This window comes from Opisthocomus hoazin, chromosome 7 (genome assembly GCF_030867145.1).
Source record: "Opisthocomus hoazin isolate bOpiHoa1 chromosome 7, bOpiHoa1.hap1, whole genome shotgun sequence".
Classification (NCBI taxonomy): Eukaryota; Metazoa; Chordata; class Aves; order Opisthocomiformes; family Opisthocomidae; genus Opisthocomus; species Opisthocomus hoazin.
This window is the reverse complement of record NC_134420.1, coordinates 12262631-12284026: the sequence shown is the minus strand read 5'-3', so window position 1 is coordinate 12284026 and position 21396 is coordinate 12262631. Positions and strand designations below refer to the sequence as shown.

Genomic DNA, 21396 nt, shown 5'->3' with positions numbered 1-21396 from the left:
CTGAAAGCTCTGGAAAGCATTACTAACAGCTGACGTTTAGCATACAGAAAGCATGGATAGATTCACAACCTTTAAATCACACTTGAATATGACTCCTTAACTATATCTGTTCTTCAATTCAAAAAGAAAGCATAGCGGTTTTTTCGATTTTGTATTTTAATCTGTCTAGTCAATAAATACAGAGAAGTATCACTAAAGCATTCCTCTTCACATTTTGGATGTTGCACAAAAATTAAGTTCAATCAAGATGACGAATTTACCTGTGTTTTTAAAGCTTCTGAAAAGAGTCAGTGCACAGGACACGTGACATCCAAAACCACTGGGATATACATAATATTAAACATTCAGCTCATCAATCAATTTTCTCAATTCAGTTATTAGTTAGAAATCGATGGAAATCACATTAAAGAAGTTATTTAGTATTTTAGGAACTTTTCTTTCTGTTACCACGTGAAAAAATTCTATAGACACGTAAAACAGAAAACAGAGTCTTGAAAAAGTAATGACAACAGTTGAAGTCTTGAAAGGTGTACACTTAATTTTTTAATAAGCTGTTTCATTCATCTTTCACAAACAAATAAGAAACCTGTTCACAGATATCCATGGCACCAATACAAGAGAAAAACAATTAATATGGTGTTTGGATTTACTGATTCCCACTTGTAGCTTAATCTTTTGGCAGCATAACAAACCAAAACTTACTTTCCAAAACCAGTTTGTGTTTTATTGGTGTGTTAGTCCTCTCTTTTCACTGGTAAGAGACCTTTCAGCTTTAAGTATCGGACTGAAAAGTTTTCTCTGAAGCTTTCAGCAAGGCTTTCAACACAGTCTCCCATGATATCCTCCTAGGGAAGCTCAGGAAGTGTGGGCTGGATGAGTGGTCGGTGAAGTGGATAGAGAACTGGCTGAATGGCAGAACTCAGAGGGTTGTCATCAGCGGCGCTGAGTCTAGTTGGAGGCTGGTGACAAGTGGTGTCCCCCAGGGGTCAGTACTGGGCCCAGTCTTGTTTAACTTCTTCATCAACGACCTGGATGAAGAGTTAGAATGTACCCTCAGCAAGTTTGCTGACGACACCAAACTGGGAGGTGTGGTAGATACACCAGAAGGCTGTGCTGCCATTCAGCGTGACCTGGATAGGCTGGAAAGCTGGGCAGAGAGGAACCTGATGAGGTTCAACAAGGGCAAGTGCAGGGTCCTGCACCTGGGGAGGAACAACCTCATGCACCAGTACAGGCTTGGGGTGGACCTGCTGGAGAGCAGCTCTGCGGAGAGGGACCTGGGTGTCCTGGTGGACGACAGGTTAACCATGAGCCAGCAGTGTGCCCTGGCTGCCAAGAAAGCCAATGGGATCCTGGGGTGCATCAAGAAGAGTGTGGCTAGCAGGAGGAGGGAGGTTCTCCTTCCCCTCTACAGTGCCCTGGTGAGGCCTCATCTGGAGTACTGTGTCCAGTTCTGGGCTCCCCAGTTCAAGAAAGATGAAGAGCTACTGGAGAGAGTCCAGCGGAGGGCTACGAGGATGGTGAGGGGACTGGAGCATCTCCCCTACGAGGAAAGGTTGAGCGAACTGGGCTTGTTCAGCCTGAAGAAGAGAAGGCTGCGAGGGGACCTTATAAATGCCTACAAATATCTGAAGGGTGGGTGTCAGGAGGATGGGGACAAGCTCTTTTCAGTGGTGCCCAGTGACAGGACAAGGGGCAATGGGCACAAACCGAGGCACAGGAAGTTCCGTCTGAACATGAGGAGGAACTTCTTCCCTCTGAGGGTGACGGAGCACTGGAACAGGCTGCCCAGGGAGGTTGTGGAGTCTCCTTCTCTGGAGATATTCAAGACCCGCCTGGACGGGGTCCTGTGCGGCCTGCTGTAGGTGACCCTGCTTTGGCAGGGGGGTTGGACTAGATGACCCACAGAGGTCCCTTCCAACCCCTACTATTCTGTGATTCTGTGAGAGCTGAAAGCATGTCACTTTTTTTTTTTTTTTTTTTTTTTTTTTGAGTACCACTGGACAGCAGATCAAATGTACCAACAGCTTGTGGAAGCATCATCGCGTCATGTGTAATCAATTGCCCCCCCCCCTTTTTTTTTCCTTAAAGTGAATGTCAATTCATTAAAGATGATTTGTAATAAAATTCCACTACTCTCTGAAAATCAGATTCTCGTAAAGGCTTGTATTTGGACATCGTCTACGCCTGGCCTTCAAAAGCAGGTACAGTCATGATTCATACTGGTTTCAAGGAGTTTTTCTGGCAATCCAGATGTTCTAAGAAGGACTTATCAATAGATTCACCAAGGAAATCTAAATAAAAATCCAAATATTGCATCTTTCAGCAGAGTGATGTGTAACCTGTAAAAGCTGGAAGCACACATAGAAGAGAGGAAAGGAGGTTTCTCCATGAAGCACTGTGGGCCCTCTGAATTAATCAGAGCCATAGGTACTTTCCTAGAGATAAGAACCCGAGTGTTTTTGTTCAGAATAAATCACTGCGACAACAGGCAGAGGGAGCTGTCTTTCCTTCCAGAAGACAACTAGTGCAAGGCAGCACTGTTTTTCTCTTTTAGCCAGTAATTCAGGACAGAAGGAGCATGAGTTCAATCTCCTCTGATCTCTCCAGAGAGCTGCTTGCCAGCTTACTGTGATTATTTTCAGTCCCCCTTTTCAGAGTCATTCCACTTTCTGTGGAGCAATTAAATGTACGCTAAGTTGGAGTGATACCAAGCAAGTCTCTCTAGCCTCGTGTTTAGGGCAAATTCCTTGGAGGAAGGACCTGTACTGCAATACGTGTTCCAATGGATGTTCATGCATTTTAAACCCTGGACTTCACTCTTCATGGCTATGTCCAATCTTCTACATTATAATACCACAGCAAATCATGGTAACTATTTTCTTTCTTTGGCAAACTAGTATTTATTGTTTTCATTTAAGAAGTGCTACTTCGGCTGAAGGAATATAAAGCACCTTCACAGAGCCTGCAAATAAGGTGTCAGGGCACTTTATTGGGAAGCAGTACAGAATCACAGAATGGTTGAGGTTGGGATGGACATCTGGAGGTCATCCCGTCCAACTCCCTACACAAGCAGGTTCGTCTAGAGCTGGCTGCCCAGCACCCTATCCAAACAGCTTTTGGGTACCTCCAAGGATGAAGACTCTATAATATCCCTGGGCAACCTGTGCCAGTGCTTGGTCACCCTCACGGTAAAAAAGTGTTTCAGTCTGTGCCCATTGCCTCTGGTCCTGTCACTGGGCACCACTGAAAGGAGCCTGGCTCCATCCTCTCTGTAGACTGCCTTCAGATATTTATATACATTGATGACATCCCCCATGAGCTTCCTCTTCTCTAGGCTAAACAGTCCCAACTCTATATACACATATAAGGTTTCAAATCTTCTTAAGGAGAAAAGATTGTTCTCCACACCTGTGTTCTTGTACCCTAGAGTGAGTATTTTAAGCTCTGAAATCATTAAATAAAGAAAGGTCATCTTCTGTGGTGAACAATCTCTTCAAGCACTGCTTAAAAACACGGCTTAGATGACTGAGTAGGTAAAGCAGGCACAAACTGACTTGGGTTCAACACTGTCAAATCTGAGGTGAATCTTTGGCAAATGTGAATTTTAGGTGCCATGAGGGTTAAGTGGCATCTGAAAATAGGATTTTCAATGTGTGTATTTCAGGCGTTAAGTGTCTGGAAGGCCCCCCCATCACACTACAATTTTCAAATACTAACCCTCCCAGTTCTTCAAAAGATGCTAAGATCATTACAGATCCAGCTCCTTTAAGAACAGACGTGGTCATGGCACACGATGTGTGTGCGCATGCAAGCCACTCTACACTGACAAAAAAATTCCATATGCAATCTGGATACCATTACTTTGTGCATGTCATCTCTTATACACAAGATAGATGTACAAGTTTGCATGGGCTTAATGAGAAATTACTAGCAAAATTCTACTCTCCTGTACATCTTTATAAAGTGAGTACATTTCTGTTTGATGTAATCATGGAAATTTTATCCAAATTTAGAAAACTGGGCTTCAGATGGACTCAAACTAGTTAACAGGCTTAAATATACTGAAATGATTTTCAGTATTAGCCTGCAAAGAACCTACAAAGCCTGTTATTTCAGTGATTCACTTGCAGCCAAAATGCATAGAGATATAAAATGGTCCAGCAAACAAAGCTACAGCAAATCTATCTTTTAGCTGTCTAGATTAGGCATAGTAGTATTTGTTACCCTCAGTCACACCATTGTGCAAAGAAGATAAAAATGAAACTCTAGCAAAAATTGTAAGATATGCCACCTACCAGATAAGGAGCAACACAGTGATTTTGGACAATATTTTAAATGGCAATGAAAATACACTGACAATAGTTGAAAGAATTTGCATCCTTAAAAACTGGGGTTTTTTCTCCTCTGTCAATTAAGCTAAGGTTAAGATATATATAAATTATACTTCTGTAAGAAATTGGTGACAAACTATATTCCAAAAATGTTCCAAATGACAAAACCAGCCCCCAAAATACTGCTGCCCTACCACAAATCCATGCATAAACTGAACTTTTCAAATACAATTTCTGCTTCTGAGATGTTTTCCATCCATTTCAAGGAAATTATTTGCATTGCTTTTCGTGCCTTCATTCATTTCAGTCTTTTCAAATTAGATCAAACTGGACAAGATTTTCCATTGTCTTGCACAAAGGTGCAAGACGAGCAAAGTGTTGAATGCTGTGAATGTCATTTGACCCCCTTTTGCTCCACCATATATTATAAGATAACTACATATAATACAAGAGAATAGAATTAGGCTCCACACACCTCAGATCATGCACAAAATGTAGACAACTTATGCAGTTTCACAATTATGTCTGTCTTCCTCTTTATGCCAAGTTTTATAAGGAATAAAATTCCACAATTCTAGGAATGAAGAAATAGCAACAGAGAAAGGGCGCGCACATATGTGTATAAAACATATGCTGAAGGGGGGAAAAGGGAGGAAATTGTATGAATCAAAATCTCAGATCCATTAAGCCCTAAGAATTGAACGGTTGCGTGGCAACCAGCAACGTACAAGTTTCAATGACAGCTCTGCCTCGGACTCATCTGGGGGCCTCGGACAAGACCTCTAACCTGCCGCTCCACAAAGGAAGGCTCTCACTAAAAAACCAAATCAACAAACTATAGAGCATATTTCAGTATTAAGACTAAGTGCTTTTTAAATATAAATTCTAAATATTATTTAGAATTACAATAACGAGTATCATCCCAAAGTAGCTAAAAAAATTACCTCTAGCAACCTACTCCACTAAATTACATTGGGCTAATAACACTAAAGTAACAGTTGTCATGGTTACCAGAAATTTAGAGAAACTCCGGGTGTTCTATTTCAAGCCCAACTCTGGTAAATGGAGGACAGCATACATTAAGAATCTTCTTTCAAATATTTGTCCAGAAGAAAATTATATTCTTCCAGAATATGTGCATTGTGGTAAGACAATTTAGCCAGTCACATTGAAATTGGTTTAGCATAACTACGCAGTAAGAACAACAGAGCAAGAACTATTTCCTGTATTAATAACTTATCTATGAGACCTTCTACAAATATGTACATAAATTATGAAAAAGAATTATTTTCTGCAATTTTTGAGAACCTTTCACCAAGAGTCACATGAGTATCGCAGCCAACAATGGAAACAGAACACATTTTTTGTTTTAATCACTAAATTATGTCATCTATTCTACGTTTTTGTTAAAGCACAGGATGCAACAAAGTGTATTACTAAAACATTTGGGGTTAAGGTATTAAGAACATATGTGGCAGGGAGCTTTAGTTCCAACAGAGTAAGAATTTCTCAGAAGCACAAGCAGAAATAGAACTGTACTTCCTTCAAGATCTGGTAACATTTTATCATCAGCCCAAATGGCAAATGGAAGTTCAAGATGTATGAGAGGAAAAAAAAAAAATCCATTCTGGCATAAATGAAATAAATAACCCTAAAACTCTTGCAAAAAAACCCGAGTCTTGTAAGAATTTCAGCTCAACTATTTATGTTTATAACTTAATTTTGTGATCATCCCTTATTTCTCATTTTGCTATTAACAGTATTTTAAGTGTTAACTGAATTACGCTAACAAGGCTAGCACTGAACCACACATAAAATGTTTTTTTTCCTGATCCTCCTAATCTGTGGATTACAATCTATAATTACAGAACTATAGCCAGTGAGACAGTATTTCTGCTGCAAATCTAGAAACCTTTGTTTGTGGTCATCATCTTCTATTACAACAGAGCAAAGGCAGGCATACAATTGTGTGAGGAATTTGAATATTGAGCTACCATAGAACTGTGAGCAAACAAAGCTAATGTTTTTTTCTTCTCCTGGCACCAATCCCTAAAAACAAAGAAAAAATTTACAATAAGGAAAGATCAGGTAACAGGCAGGGAACTTGATAAATATGCAGATAAATTCTAAGATTGTAACACAAAAGTGATTAGTTCTTGATTTCCTAAGTGTCTTACAGCATAGATTTAATTGTAACAGATTGATCCCCCACTTCTTTTAATAAAAGCTACTCATGTCGATAAAATTAGACTATAAAGGTCCATTTTTTTCTTGGTACTTAAAACCTAGATCTTTCTCTGAATAAAGCAAGAAGAACAGTAAGCTGTGAGTTGATGATCTCAGTAAAACTCATTTTTGGATGACCATAAGAAGAATTCTGTATAGTTATTTGGCCAAAAATTGTTAGCCTCTCACAGTATTATGCCATGGATTATTGTGTGTATTTTAGTGTAAATGTATGCCAAGAACATTCACATATTATGACACATTAATAAGAGACTGAAAGAGACAAAATGAGAGAGAGTGGGTGCAGATTACCACATCGCTACTTCTTTCAGTTAAAGGAGACAACAGGGAAGATCAAAACCAACAAGTGTACGTTATTATTAACTCAAATTATACAGCAGCTTGGAGACTGCAGCTGATTTGATATCACTGTTCGTGATATTAAATAATTCTTGAGCAGCCATTTGAGGAGATACATTCAGATAGGACAAACTGAAGCACGGCTCAGAATCACAGAGGGTGGCCACTCAGGCAGTACACACCACTGCTATGAGTCAGTTCGAAGGCAGGCAAAAGTGAGACAAGAAAAGAATCAAAGGTAGAGAGATGAGTAAAAGAGAGTGAGAAATATGACAGAAATAAACATAAGGTATTTAACAAGAATGCTGAATAATTTGGTAATTTTAGGACTTCTGTACAAAACAATACAATAGGTAAAGTACCATTTTTTTGTGCGCTTTTTGAAGAGTTATTCTGAAACCTCAAATACAACATGCAATATTTATGCAATCTTTCCTGAGTAGGAACAAAAGAACCCAGTCAGAAATGAACAGGGAGCCACATCCATAACTAACACAAGCCCACCAAAACAGAACTGTTTCACAGACACATGTGGAAGTAAATATTTATGGAATGCAAGTCTGTAGGAGCTGGCTTTTGGGGAGAAGCAGAGCTAAGATGCAAACGGGCAGCCTGAACCTCACAATTTGAGATCACGTTTTTTCTTACATCAATGTTAATAAAGGAAAACCTACAGGTTTATAGAAGTCCGACTACATCCAGGACTGCATATACCACCGTAACACTGTGAAGATCCGCCTGGATACAGTCCTGTGCAGCCTGCTCTGGGTGACCCTGCTTCGGCAGGGGGGTTGGACTAGATGACCCACAGAGGTCCCTTCCAACCCCAAACATTCTGTGATTCTGTGACAGATGTACACACATAAATTTTGTCCTAAAACACACTACTCTCCTCAACCAGCAAATGCTTAATTTTTCTCCCTTGTAGTTATATTTGCATTCAGTGGATATCCCGCCTGCTCTGTTTGTGCCCACTTTATCACAAACCTAAGTCTGCTGCTGTTCCAGTCTTCCACCATTGTCCCTTGCTGACCTGAGCCTCAAAGTAACACAGTTCAGGGCTGGTGAGCTGTTTGAGACAAGAAGTACTTACGAAATGGTCAAAGCCTTTCACTGCACAGGAGACAAGATGTCTCCTCTGCCCTGGTCTAGATGCTAAACAGCACCGATTCAGGTAGGAAAATGGCAAACCTGCTACAAGCCAAATGCTATACCATACTATTTAGCAATCTCCAAAGAAGAAAAAACATCTGAGCTTCAAATTCTGCTTCTCCCCCTCCACCCTTCCTGCCTTTGCTTCTTCATACAAATACTGTTTTTACCAATGCAAAAGAAGTTTGGCTGACTGCAGTCACACTGACTGAAAAAGTTGCTTTACGCCTCCTCGTCAGCTCCTTCATATCATACAGGCTACGCAGGAGCAAAGCTCTGCAGAACAGTTTCTCTGCTGGGGTCCTGCTGCACACCTCTTTTACCACTACCCCTCACTCTCTCATCACATAAGCAAAGAAGAATGTTATCTCTCTTTCCCACATATGCTTCAGCACACTGGATCAGACAAAAAATTTACAAGCCAACAAAGTAGAATCCTAAGTGCATCCACTCGAAATGAGAGTTAGTGCACAGCTTTGGGATCTCTAAACAACCTAAGCTTTAATAGTGTCTTTCTGTGTGATCTTGTTCAACATTTCACTCGCAACAAGCTTTGTGGGTACTGCCTGCCCTACTTAAAGTAATGAGCACAACAGAATTACAACTAATACAGAAGTGTTATCCTGTTCCTGCACACAGTAAGGGCAACATTGCCTACCTCAGTGCTTCCAAGCTCATTAGAGCCAGTAGTTACTTGTTAGTCTGCGATGCGGATATGTTATGGGCTAACAGATACACATAAGCAGAGCACCCATTTTCAGCGGCAGGAAATAAATGGAGGCCTTGGCAGAGACAGTGTAAGCAGTACTGCACAATAGTGCTTGTACTATCTGCTAAGTACTGCAAAAACAGAGCCTACTTCAGGATGTGACGATTACTTCAGGAGGCTGGGACATCCAGGGGAGTTATTTGTTATAATCTGCATTATAACAGATCATTTTGGACTGTGCTGGGGATTCCAGTCTGCTAGCGCAAATATTGACAGTGAAAAGTAATCAAATTCTGAACGTTTTATTACAAGACATGAGGCTCATAGCTGTCCAGAGGGTTAGAAACCACTCTGCATCACGTAAAACACAAGAAGGTCCCATTGCAATCTGTGACAACTGCCACAGCCTGACCCAGCCGCAATTTGCTGAATGTTTCCATCTGAGCAATGGTCATTTTTTTTCCAGTGAAGCCAAAGTTTAGGGGCTTGGGCAGAGAGCACTACCCTAACCACTAAATGTGGTCTCCCACCTCTGCATGCCACCCACATCAGAGGACTCGGCAAGGTTGAATATTTGCCCTCTCCTCCACATGTGTTGTGGCTCTGAAATCTCTAATGCCATGAGAAAACCAGAGGACAATTAAATGCTGACAATATCAACCCTAGAAAATAATCTGTGCTATAATACAGGGTTACTACATATGTGGATTGGCCTTTCTTGCTGCAGAACCTTGCAAAGAAATGCTGAGCTCCTCTGCTAAGTTATCTTGGTGTGAATACTCAGAGCACTGCAGGCAGAAAGAAGGTCAAGGCTGAGTCATGCCAGTTTCATACAAAAGGGGCTACTATTACCACATATTCTTGGCAGATCACTCAATTCTCTCAGTCTCAACTGAGGCCAAACATACATGAATTTCATTAGACTTCAGTTATACATCTATTTCTGTTATCTTTCCAACTTCCTACACTTCATATGATAGGTTACGAAAACAGATGACAGACCACAACTGCGCCCAGACATATCTATATGAACTCCACTCCTTTAGCTATCTGCTCACAAGCCTTTGCTGGGATTCCAATGTCACACTGATTCTTGCAGAACCACTGCTAAATCCAGGCTAATGAGCGTGGGATAAACCTAGGCTAACTCCATCCAGAGCTACTGTGGTACCTCTGCTATATCTGTGCTTTCTTGCGTTTCAAGTCAGAACAGGAATACCACAACCGACTAAGTTGATTAACTCGGTCTTCATGCAACTTGCTGTGTGTTCTCCTCAGACCAAGCTGTCCTTGGCTTTCATGCTATGCTGCTTGAGTCTAGTATCTGCCCATAGATAATTTAAATACACCTATATAGACTCTGGAAATGACTAATGCAATTGGCTTTAAAAATAGGTGCTACAAATCCTAAAAATTTATTATTATAGTGGAAAACATACTCTTGCAGGGTAGGGCTTTTCCCCCACAATAGCCATGTGTGTGCTCTCACACAAATGAGAATTTGCCTATCAGCAGAGGGAATTCTTTTTTCAGCGACATGATTTTCAGAATACCCTATACCTCTGTACTCCACAGGGTGCTGTATACACAGCAAACAGTGTACGTACTGCTCGACAATACTCTTCGTTTCCCTCAGTAACAGAATTTACTACATTTCTGTTTAAGGTTACCTACTTGCTCCTGAACCATGACGAAGGGGGACGGTGTGGTGGGGAAATCTCCCTGAGCTACCATTACTAAGCCTTTATCTTAAATGTATGCATCCATAAACATATTGTAATGTCTAACATGTTTCTGGCAGATAGTTAACTAAGGATCGAAAACTTCACTGAAGTTAGGATCCTGATTTGTTTCTAACTGGAGTTTCTTTTAAAATCCCAACCCTAATTTATTTCTTTCAGCTACAGTAACATCCATTTTCTCTGTCTTTTTAATTTTTAAAACTCATAGTTGTAAAAAATTTAGATTGAAGTCATTCAGGAGAGTCATTTCAAAAGAGGTATAAGAACAGACACATTTCTGTCATTGATGTCTTGTTAGTTACAGAAGATTTCTTTTTCCTCTAAATCAGTTTACAATTTAAAAAAAAAAGACTGTCCCTACAGACAGTGCTAAAATAAAACCAAAATACAACTATAATTGTATGGACTTTGATTTCCTTAAAGTCATTATTTCAGCAAATCCACAACATAAATATTTCTAAGACATGATACATAATAATAATATACAGCATAAATATATTTAAAATAGCTAAACTGTTGCCTGGAAGAGTGTTCATATCTTTTCACTTAGACAACTTTATACAAGGTAAAATGTACTGCTTACTGCTTTAGTTATTAAAATATTCAGTTAAAGTAAGCGAATAAGATCACTTCTGGATTGCTTTTGGAATTGGCAAGGAACTAAGAAGCCTTTCACATCTTGGTTACTGCTTCAATTCAGTAAGTACCGATTATGTTAATTTTAAAGATTTATTATTTTTAATGAGCTGCAAAAAAGCAGTTTTCACTCCACCTATTTCCCCATCCCCAAATCTGTTTGTTCAAAGGATCAGATGGATCACCAAGAATGAAAAAAAGCTGAGCATTAACTGTCTCTGTGAACAGTCCTACCAGAACAGACCTCAAAGGAAGGTTGCTCACTCCCTTGGTCCTATCCGTCTCACCAAGCCATTGTGGAATAACAGTGGAAGCACTTACCCTGCCTGACATGCATGCTTCCCAGCACAGAACAGTCCAGTAAACGAGGCTCCACAGGCTTTCATCTGGTACACACTGCTTAACTAAATTGTGTATTTTGCCACTAGAGCTCAACAGTTTCACCTGCTTACTGATCTTTATCAGACAATTTTGGGCTTTCAAAATGAGGAGTTCTTATTTTCTTCCTGTCTTAGTCAGATCTTTTGATAAAACTGAAATTTAATATAAAAAGGTTATTCTTTAGCAGTGAAACACCTGCTATCTAATGTAAATTGTAGCTGACATTAAGGTCAAGAATCTTAGGGAACTTTTAATGGACTTTGTGGGATTTCAATAGGACTTACTCTGGGCACTCAGTGTTTCAGTTGACATTTGAAACTTCCAACCTTCATCTATTTGATAGAAATTACTCCTTCTGGCCAACGTATGTAACCTACCCTCTATGTGATCACACAACCCCAGACTCCCTCGTGAAAAACAGCTAACAGACTCTACTACTCAGGACCTACAATGCTAGATTAAACTACAGCACTTACCCGTTAGGTCTGAGGTCAGGCAGGGGCCTGTCCAGTGGTAAGCGATCGCTCAGGTAAGCATTGTAGCCGTAATACTGGAATTGTTTAAGTGCGATACGTCTGTTTTCGGGACTGAGATCCTGGCCCCAGTGAGCAAAGAGAGATGAGTCAGTGAATGCTTCAGCAGGATTTTCTTCCAGTTTTGGTGGTGCTTCTACAAAAGACAAAGAGAAAAACGTTTAGACTTTCATTCCAACAGGCTCTAGGGCACGTCACTGTAAAAAGCATAACTTTTGGAAGGACACCACACAGAACAGCACATGCTACCAACTTACAGCAGCCTTTAAATCTTCACATAACATGCCCTCCCATACCTCTTGTGGCAGTGCAACTATTAGCACCTAAGGCTCAAAATTTAATATTCAAAATACAGTCAGTCAGAAGCAATTCTTTTTCATCACAATCAGACTAAAGGCCGGGACTGATAAATCTAAATGCATTAAATTTCCAAAGGATTCCCATCAGACAACAAGAATGTTACGTTGTTTTTATATACAAAGATGAACTACTTTATTTCAGCCTGAATTATCTCGCTAGAAAAAGATTAACGTTATGAAGGGGAAAAACAAAGACAAAGGAAGAGAAGGGTCTGTACAGAACACACAAAATGGCTGCTGAAGTCTGTGTGTAAAATAAGTTCTTTGAAACTACATATTCAACAGAGAGAAAAAATTTGCTGCACTTGGCATCCATGTTTAAATAGCAAACCAGTTTCAGTCACACAATAATTTTATGGTGCAGTTCACCAGTCCAGCCTATTTTAATTTGTAGTCCATATTTAAGTGTGTGCAATGATGGTACTGGGATTATTGCTTTATGGTATTTGTGTTATTATAAAATGCTTTTGTTCCACCAGGCCACATCTTTGGATGCTATAACAAATAGAGAAGATGGGAAATGATATTCCTAGAACCTTTTTAAGAAGAGTTTCAGTACAATGAAATCACAGCATTCGTTCTCAATGTTTAGTTGCTCAAGACGTCTGTTCAAGGTGATTTGTAAGGCTCTCTAACAGCACTGTCTCACCCCTCCAACCAGCCCTTCATTCTCTACTCAGATGACCATACCTAACCCAGAGAACCCCCCCCGTAAACACTTTATGATATACAGTACACTAATAAGGAAATACCAAATGCCTTACTCGACCTCGATTTGTCATCATAAACTAGTGACTCACAAAGAAAAGGAGTCCTCATTTTCTGAAAGTCCTAATTATTTACAAATGGTCTCCATAGCCATTAACAACTAACCTACTAAATAAACACTCTCATTTCTGAAGAGCTGTGCTCACAAACCATAACTGTTTGGTCACAGAGAGACTTACAAAAATAAAAGTGAATCTTTGGAAAGTCTTCAAATGTGTCAAATAGGCAGAAACTTCAACTGTGCCCAAAGTCCTCCTCAGAGCTGACATCTGGCTTAAGCTAGCTGCATGGGAACACGTACAGAGAACAGTTTCTGTACTAAGAGTACACACCACCAGAATCATGACTCCCAAAGAGTGCCAGGAAGCACGTTCTTTGATCGCTTACAAAAAAGAACTCAAAATGCAAAAAACACAAATTGAGAAGATTAAGTTGTTTGATTCATTCAAGATGTTTTCCTTTTTGCCCTGACAATACCGACAGTAAACTGGTGACACTTGTTTCCCTGCATTACATCCCAACCTCTGTAAACACATAGTGTTTCTTCACTTGTCAAAGTACTGCCTCCCAGCCTGAATCCTGGAATCGGCTCCAGTTCTTCAAAGATGAAAGACATGCTAAGCTTTCAGCCAAACAAGGAAACTACTCTTACAGGCCCTGATACCACACAGACAAATGTGATAGAGTGAAGCTTATGAGTTTGCATACAGCTCTGAAATGGAAATGAAAAAAGCTTGATAAACTCAGATCATTTTAGAAGGTCCGAACCTGAGAAAGGCACAATAGTTTTTAAATACCAGTCCAAAAATCACCACAATGGGGAAAGTCACAGGTATCTCTATCAGTTGTTTGACAACTATGTGATCTCCACAAAACCAACCTGAATTTACACAAAGAATCTCACAAAGTATCTTCACATCATAACAGATATTTAGATCAGGTACGTTCCTGATCCTGGCTACAAGAAATTAGTGTTGCTACACACTTCTCAAGAACATGTACTTTCATAGTAATCAAGAAAACTATGCAAATATTTGTTCAACCAGTTGCATATTACATTAATCTGGATTTCTCCAGATCACGCACACTTTCCCTGAAGGTTTTAATTTTTATATTTATTATTACACCTATGGTAGAAGACTGTAGGATCCACCCACATGCAAACAGCAGACCAATGCATGAAGACATCTGAATAAAAATAGGACTCACGGTAAGAATAGTCCATGCATATACATTTGTAACTATGGGCAGTTCCAAGTATAATTCTCCATGGATGAAGAGCCATCCCAGAAAGAACTGCCTTCACAGAATCACACTCACACAGGCATCTACTGAATTTTATGTAATGATTTTGCTGGCAAGAGTATTTCCTAAAGTGATCTACAAAACTCTTGGTGTTTTCTGACTGAAAAAGCACTCAGTGAGATCCAGGTTGTATCTGCAAGACTAAGATTTTCCAGCAATGGATATCTGTGAATTTAGTTTACAAGCTCTAATAAGCCACTTGCCAAATGCAGCCATTTTTTGTATACTAAGCAAATATGTTATTTCAATAGTTGTTGTACAGGAAAAAAGCATTAGCAAGAACTTTCAATTACAGTTCCAATCATTGGAATTAAGCGCACATCTCTTATGACAAAGTCTTTCTTCCCTTTGTTTGGCTGAAAACCCTTGGGGGAAGCAGCATTATTCAGGCAGTCTCTCACAAGAAATAACAACTATTATAAGACCACTAGCTGCCTTTCAACTAGTCAACAAGTGTATTTGACGCCTTAGTCTCTGAAAACAGATCTTGGCCTGCAATCTCACAGCAGGTTCTTCTTACTACTTGCTTCGACAATTGCAGAATGATCATGAGAAGCCAAGGCTCAAAGGTGAGGCAGTAAGTAGCGCTGCCTGAAGCAATACTAAGGTAGGCACATTTATCTGCTCAGTTATTACTAAACAGTTCCAATTTTCCTGTGGGAAGAAAGCTCACCATCTACAGCACATTGCTGCAAATACTAACACGGGGTCTCCTCTACATTAACTTTTCACACCATGAAGAGAGCAGCACTGTACACAGACATGAGGCTGGTATTAACACTTGGCAGACTGACACTTTGCCATCTGGCACCAGAAATCAATCACATAGACTTCAGCTGGCTGTACACCTGGGCTGAGGCAGTCTCCTTCCAGAAGCCTGACTGGTCATGGCACGGGTTGGTCACACACTGCTTACCTGAGTCAAAAAACCTCACAGCTTGTTTTCCACAAGCATCTGTGCATCTTTAGATCATACTTTCTGGATCATGTTTACCAGTTATGCAATTAATAGTAACATAAAATCTCCTGCTCCATCTGATCTCACTGACCACAGCCTCCAAGACGGAGATTCACTCTCCTCTCTCTATTGCACATTATACAGAATAAGTCAGAGACATCAAATCAGCAGACACCAATGAAATCCAGCTTGTACATGAGGTGAAACCAATTCTCTCCTAGCAATAAAAGATAATTTATTAGTAATTGCAGCTTGAATGAACCTGCATTAACACTGCCTTTGCAATGAAACACACACACAGAGGTTTCAATAGCCTTTTCCAGTGGATTGGGTACAAACAGCAAGGTTTGGGTAGCAGAGGGACTGCAGGAGTGGCCTCTGTGGGATACGTGCCACTTCCCCAACAGACTCACTGCTGGCCAAAGCTGAGCCCACCAGTGAAATTGGTGGCACTTCTGTGAAAAAATATTTAAGAAAGGGCAGAAAATGACCAGGAAGAGGGAACAAGTGTACAAGAGAGCAGCAAAGAGAACAACAGAGGAAACAAGGAAACGAGAGAAGACCAAAGTCAGGAGAGTAGGAGATGCCCCATCTTGCCTTTGTTTCCTAATACCCAAGTTAGTAATGAAATGTTTGTGTTAATTAGTGGCAAATTAAATACTTGCTTTCTTCAGAAGGTGTACAAACAAGCAGCAAACAGACAACATCTATCCCTTATTATTAATAAGGAACTGTAGACAAGCAATGTGTTAGAAGCAAGAAGAAAAGACAGACCCTATCCCATGAAAAGTTACACATTTCCTTTCACTGATCTCAACTGCTGCAGTGTACCAGTGCATCCCTTTCCTTCCTCTCACTTCCTTCATTTGTTATCTATTTATAACCTACGCTTACTTTGTTAGTTATTTCTCAATATACATTTGTCTCTGCCAGTTTTCGTAAGGCAACTCACACAACTGGTACTCAAAGAACAATGTGATAAAAAAACTGATCAGACCGTAAGGAATTCAGGAAAGAATATTATTGATTATCACCATAATTATGCACATTTATAGCATCATTTGATAACAGCTAATAACAGCACAGGAATCGTTCTGCCCACCATAAGAATGCAATTATTTCCAGGGTAGTAAAGGACAACCACTTAATTAACAACAGCATTCTTAAGTTGTGAAAGAAAGGAAATTAAGGCTATTGTATCCAACTGTAATTGTAGTAGTCTTCAAGCATCTTGGCAAAATATAATTATTTAATTACCATTTGTACAATGTCATTATTTAATTACGTGGGGATATTTTCTACCCAACAAACGCATATCTCTGTTTCAGAACCATGAATGGTACCTCTAACAGCACTGATGCATTGGCTATGCAAAGGTTTAGCACTGATCTTTCTTGAAAGACTGTCTTAACTTTTGTCACCGGTATAATTTTCCACTGTATCAACCTATTTCTTGCATATTTGCCAAGCAAGTGCCTATCCTGCTCATTCATAGTTTCTTATCAAGATTTAAGAAAGACCATGAGAACATCAGTGGCTGCTTCAAGTTTCCGACGGCCTTAACTAGTAAGTTCATGAACGCATGTAATAACATTAACAGCTGTCATTTAGTAGATTAAATGGGTAAGGAATATTGCCATATTTAATCTAATCTCAGTGGTACCTAAGGCACAATGATACTAAAGCAACTATAAGGAATAATTTTTAAAGCAATTTAGCATCTAAATCTGTAATTGGCACTGTGGCTGCTTGTACTGTATCATGATCCATCTGTGGAAGCCTTTAAGCTTTAAAATAAATCCATTGCACTTTCTTCCAGTATGCATTTGCAGTTAACAACTACTTGGTTTACAGAAGAGGTCACTAAGACAGCCCTGAACAGTAAGAGTTCAGTACTTCACAAGTCAGTACAGCGCACATTCTTTTGCCTCCTTTGTGCTGCTTAATTTGGATCATCACCTGCCGCCAGTAAATACACTTTTCCCCCCTTCTATTTTTTCTCTGATTTATTTTCATAAGCTGTACATTGCATAACTTTTCTCCAGTTTATGACTGATGCTCAATTGACCCTGTTGTGATGTCCTTCATTATTTCTCATGCCTGTCTCTCCTTGAAGTTTCATCATGTAAGAACAATCTCCTTAGCTATTATTAACCACTTCTACAAATAGTATCACAAGGCCTTGAAGCATAGAACCTGGATGAAAATATGCAACAGAAAATGGCAGCAGAAAGGCCTACCCCTTATGACAACTGGGAAATTCTGGTAACACAGTTATACTATGGTAACTAAATTAATATGGTTCTGCATAATGAACTAGTAAGTTTTCTAAAAAACTCAATTACATGCGTATTGCATACCTCAAAATGGAAGCTCTCTTCAGAGACACACTGCTGAGAACGACTGGACTAAAAAAATAACCAGCTTCACCAGAAAAGCACACTGACATCATTCACTCTATCTCCATAAAAACCTTTCAAGCTCATTAAGAAATACTCATTTTTTTCAGCTTCATTCAGATTTCAACTTTTCTTCTTACAAAAGGTTACCATGAACAGGTTTACAATTAAGAGATGAGATCAAGCCAGAAAAGGGCTGCAAAAATAGTTGCAGAGACAGATTCAGACATGTTGTTTGTTGTCACTAGTCCATAAGATTTGTTTTGGTTCTACCCCTCATTTGACTGCAGGCCTACTCACAAAAACAGCCAACAGCAGTGTTTCATTTCAAAGCTTTGTCATTGTGTAAATGTCTTCCATGGTATCAGAAGTACTTCACAAAATCTGCAGTGTAACCTTACATGCTGATTTCAGTAAGTGCCAGTAACAAGGAGGGATAGACAGTAAGTCAGCAAAAACATCCTATCTGCAAAAATACCTCTACATCAGCTAAAGACACGCAGAAGGCATCAATAATTAAGCAAATCTACACACGCTCAGATGTAATAGGTTGCTCACAAAAGAAAAATGCATTAGAAATAACGCCAGGATGTAGGAAGAAAGGCTTTGATCACGTGCTCTTCTGAAGTCCCCCGTGTTTGACACCATGTTTTACCAGCCTAGAAAGGAAGGAGCATGCAATGATTGAAGAAGTGATGCAGTAACCATGCCTTACCTTACCAGGTGGACTCATGATGCGAATCCAAGTAGACTATCATTAAAAACAGAATAAACCTCATCTCTCTTTGATGTTCTGCAGTGCTATTTTTGGGAAGTCAGGATAAATTAAATTCTTCTATGAAAGAGTACCATAGTTTGAAGAAACTGAAGGAACTGACTTTCTCACGCAACCTCAGCAGCCTTCAGATTCTTGAGACAATCATGAAGAAGCTCAGAGAAACTTTACGTGTTAGATTGTCTTTTGGTGCAGATTGACCTCTGCAGGTCTCTGCTCCTTCTGTGGAAGGAAGGATCTTTTCATCCTTTCCCTCTACATGTGCCCTTCATCTGTTAGCCAATCTATACCCTCTATACTCTCTTGCCAGAGGCTATTCTATGAGACAGGTAAAATCCTAGACTTGCATTGGGTCATAGAACCTTGATACAGCTTTTAGAAGTGTGAAAACTTTACCTACATTTTATCACACAGGAAGATACACAGAGGCAGATCCCAATTTCAAAGTCTATTGTAATTAATGCAAACATGTTATCAGTGTCCTTAATAATTACAGTCCAACAATTCCTGTTCTGGAAGGCTGATCCCATACAGGAGACTGCTATAAATCCTCTATCAGATGACTGAACCTCTGAAATGAAAATATTACCTCCTTGTCTGTACAGCAGGATGAAACACTGACAAGCAACAGCAGAAGCAGCTCATAGAGAAAAGTATACTTAGAGGACAAAAATCCAAATTACAGTAACAGTGACAGAGCTTCCCTCCAAAGGGTTATTTTCCATATTCTCTCACCCCCCAAAAAATCACAATAGTGCTGACAAGGTGTCAACATTAATATTGTTTTGTGCTGAAAAGTGAATTTTACTGTTCTGAATATTCACGTTAATTCCCCTTGTCAGAGTCTAGTTGTGTTCCCAAAGAACTGACGTTAACGGAAATGCACCTAAAAAAATTAAATACCTAAGTGGGTTAAATTGTGCTACCGCTGCTTACTTACAGCTCAGCAAGTCATACTGAAGTTGCCAGTAGTTGAAGTTTGAAGTTGTTAAAGTATATTGAAGTATACTGAAGTTTGAAGTTGTCTCAAAGAGACTGACAGAGCCTGTCAGAGTCTGTCTGTACAGAGTATGAGGAGCAGTCAAGCCTGAATCTTAAAATAAAACCAAACCTGATCTAAACGACATACAAAACACACAACCACCCTGCGAGGATCCAACTCAATATCCAGCCATTGCATACTCCAGCACACTGTGCAGTTAGTGTCATCACTGGACAGATCAGACAGACAGGGAAAAAAACAACCCCCTCAGAAAGGTGATCCTTTCCCGAAAAACTAACTGTCAAGAAGCAATGATAATACAATACAAATAGTATACAATCAACATAAAACTTGAAAGATTAAACTGTATATGACAACACATACGCAAATCTTTCAACAAATTTTTGACATTTTTGAGAACTTGAAACACAATTTATTACTAATTGACATGTTATCATTATTGCATTTTAAGTGCAGCCAATACACATACACAATGGTAAGCTACTAGAGTGCCGCTAACATTTATTTTTATTTGTTTCTAAAAAACCAAAATCTCTTGGAGAATTTTGATTTTTTTCTGAGAAATAATCCCATGCTTATTGTGTGTATTAAAGTGGAAATTCAGTCTGGTTCTGCCGCTCAGCAGAAGCCCCTTATCTCCCTGAAGTCACGAGTTATACAAACATGAACATCAGACCGTATTCTCCCTATATGCATGACACAAGTAGATAAAAACTAAGAGCCAGAGAGATCTTTATCCAGATTCACACCCACACCAAAGTGCGCTGTGGATTTTTTTGTCTTTTGGTTTTTGGCCAAATAGACCATGCTGGAACCCTGCACCCTCGGGAAGTCTGGGACAGATCCAGCTGGGTCTCCATTGGCACCCCACTGACACCAGCACACATGAACACTTCACAGAGAGCCTGAACAGCTCCCCAGGGCAGGGGTGCCACGTGTCTCCCTCAGCATTCTCCCCTGTATTCACATTATCCAGATTTTCCCATTAACAGTTCACTAGACAAGACTGTGGGGAGCTAACTATTTATCAGATACACCCTCATAAAGGGATTAAGTTAGTTGTGTCAACATTGTCAATAATGTACTGATTTGTCATTTCAGGGACTTCGTACCAGAAATATTGGGATATATTATATGTTTGGTGATAGAAAGATCCATGGGATCTTTGAATTCAAATTAACAAGTTCATATCATTAAGTCTTCTCAGATCTGAAACAATGGAATGACTTAATACGTTGCAGGAGACTGAGAAAGGGATGCTAACATGTACTTACTGAAAGCCAGCAACAGCAATTCAAGTTCCTGCACAGCAAATGGGAGATGGCCTGGGTACGGCATGTTTGGTTTTCAAGTAAGGCAGGTAGAGCAGCAACAGAATGCGTGTCGTTGCGGTGATGATCCAACCCATGAAAATGTCAGAAAGCAGCTCACTTCTGCTAGAGAGTCACCTAAGACTTGGCTTCACTTTGCTCAGGATCAAGGCACTTAGAAATGTAAAAGATCCAGATGCTTCTCCCAAGGAGGAGACACAGAGAAAGCCACTGGTCCCAGAAGGCTGCAGGTCGCTGGTACAGAATACTGCAAGACCTACTTACCTGGGCTATGTGCCCTGAACTTCATTTTATTTGATCATTGATTGGTGGAGATGTCAGGCTGCAAACAAAGGCAGCTTTTGGGTTTTGATGACTGGATGTTTGTCTCATCTGTACAAAATTCTGCCTGTTCTACATATTTGTAAGTGTGTTAACCCAAAAAG

General features: G+C 39.8%; 1 protein-coding gene across 15 annotated transcripts in view; it reads right to left on the bottom strand.

The window, feature by feature from the left end:
- The window catches only part of GALNT18 (polypeptide N-acetylgalactosaminyltransferase 18), a 321219-nt gene that overhangs the window by 194319 nt on the left and 105504 nt on the right, over positions 1-21396 (bottom strand). For all 15 annotated transcript variants that reach the window (XR_012764669.1, XM_075427473.1, XM_075427471.1 and 12 more), the window contains one exon: positions 12017-12209. Coding sequence is in view for 14 of the 15 variants with exons in the window: in XM_075427473.1 (XP_075283588.1) it covers positions 12017-12209 (193 nt within the window). In the remaining variant the exon portion in view is untranslated. The remainder of the gene's footprint in view (positions 1-12016; positions 12210-21396) is intronic.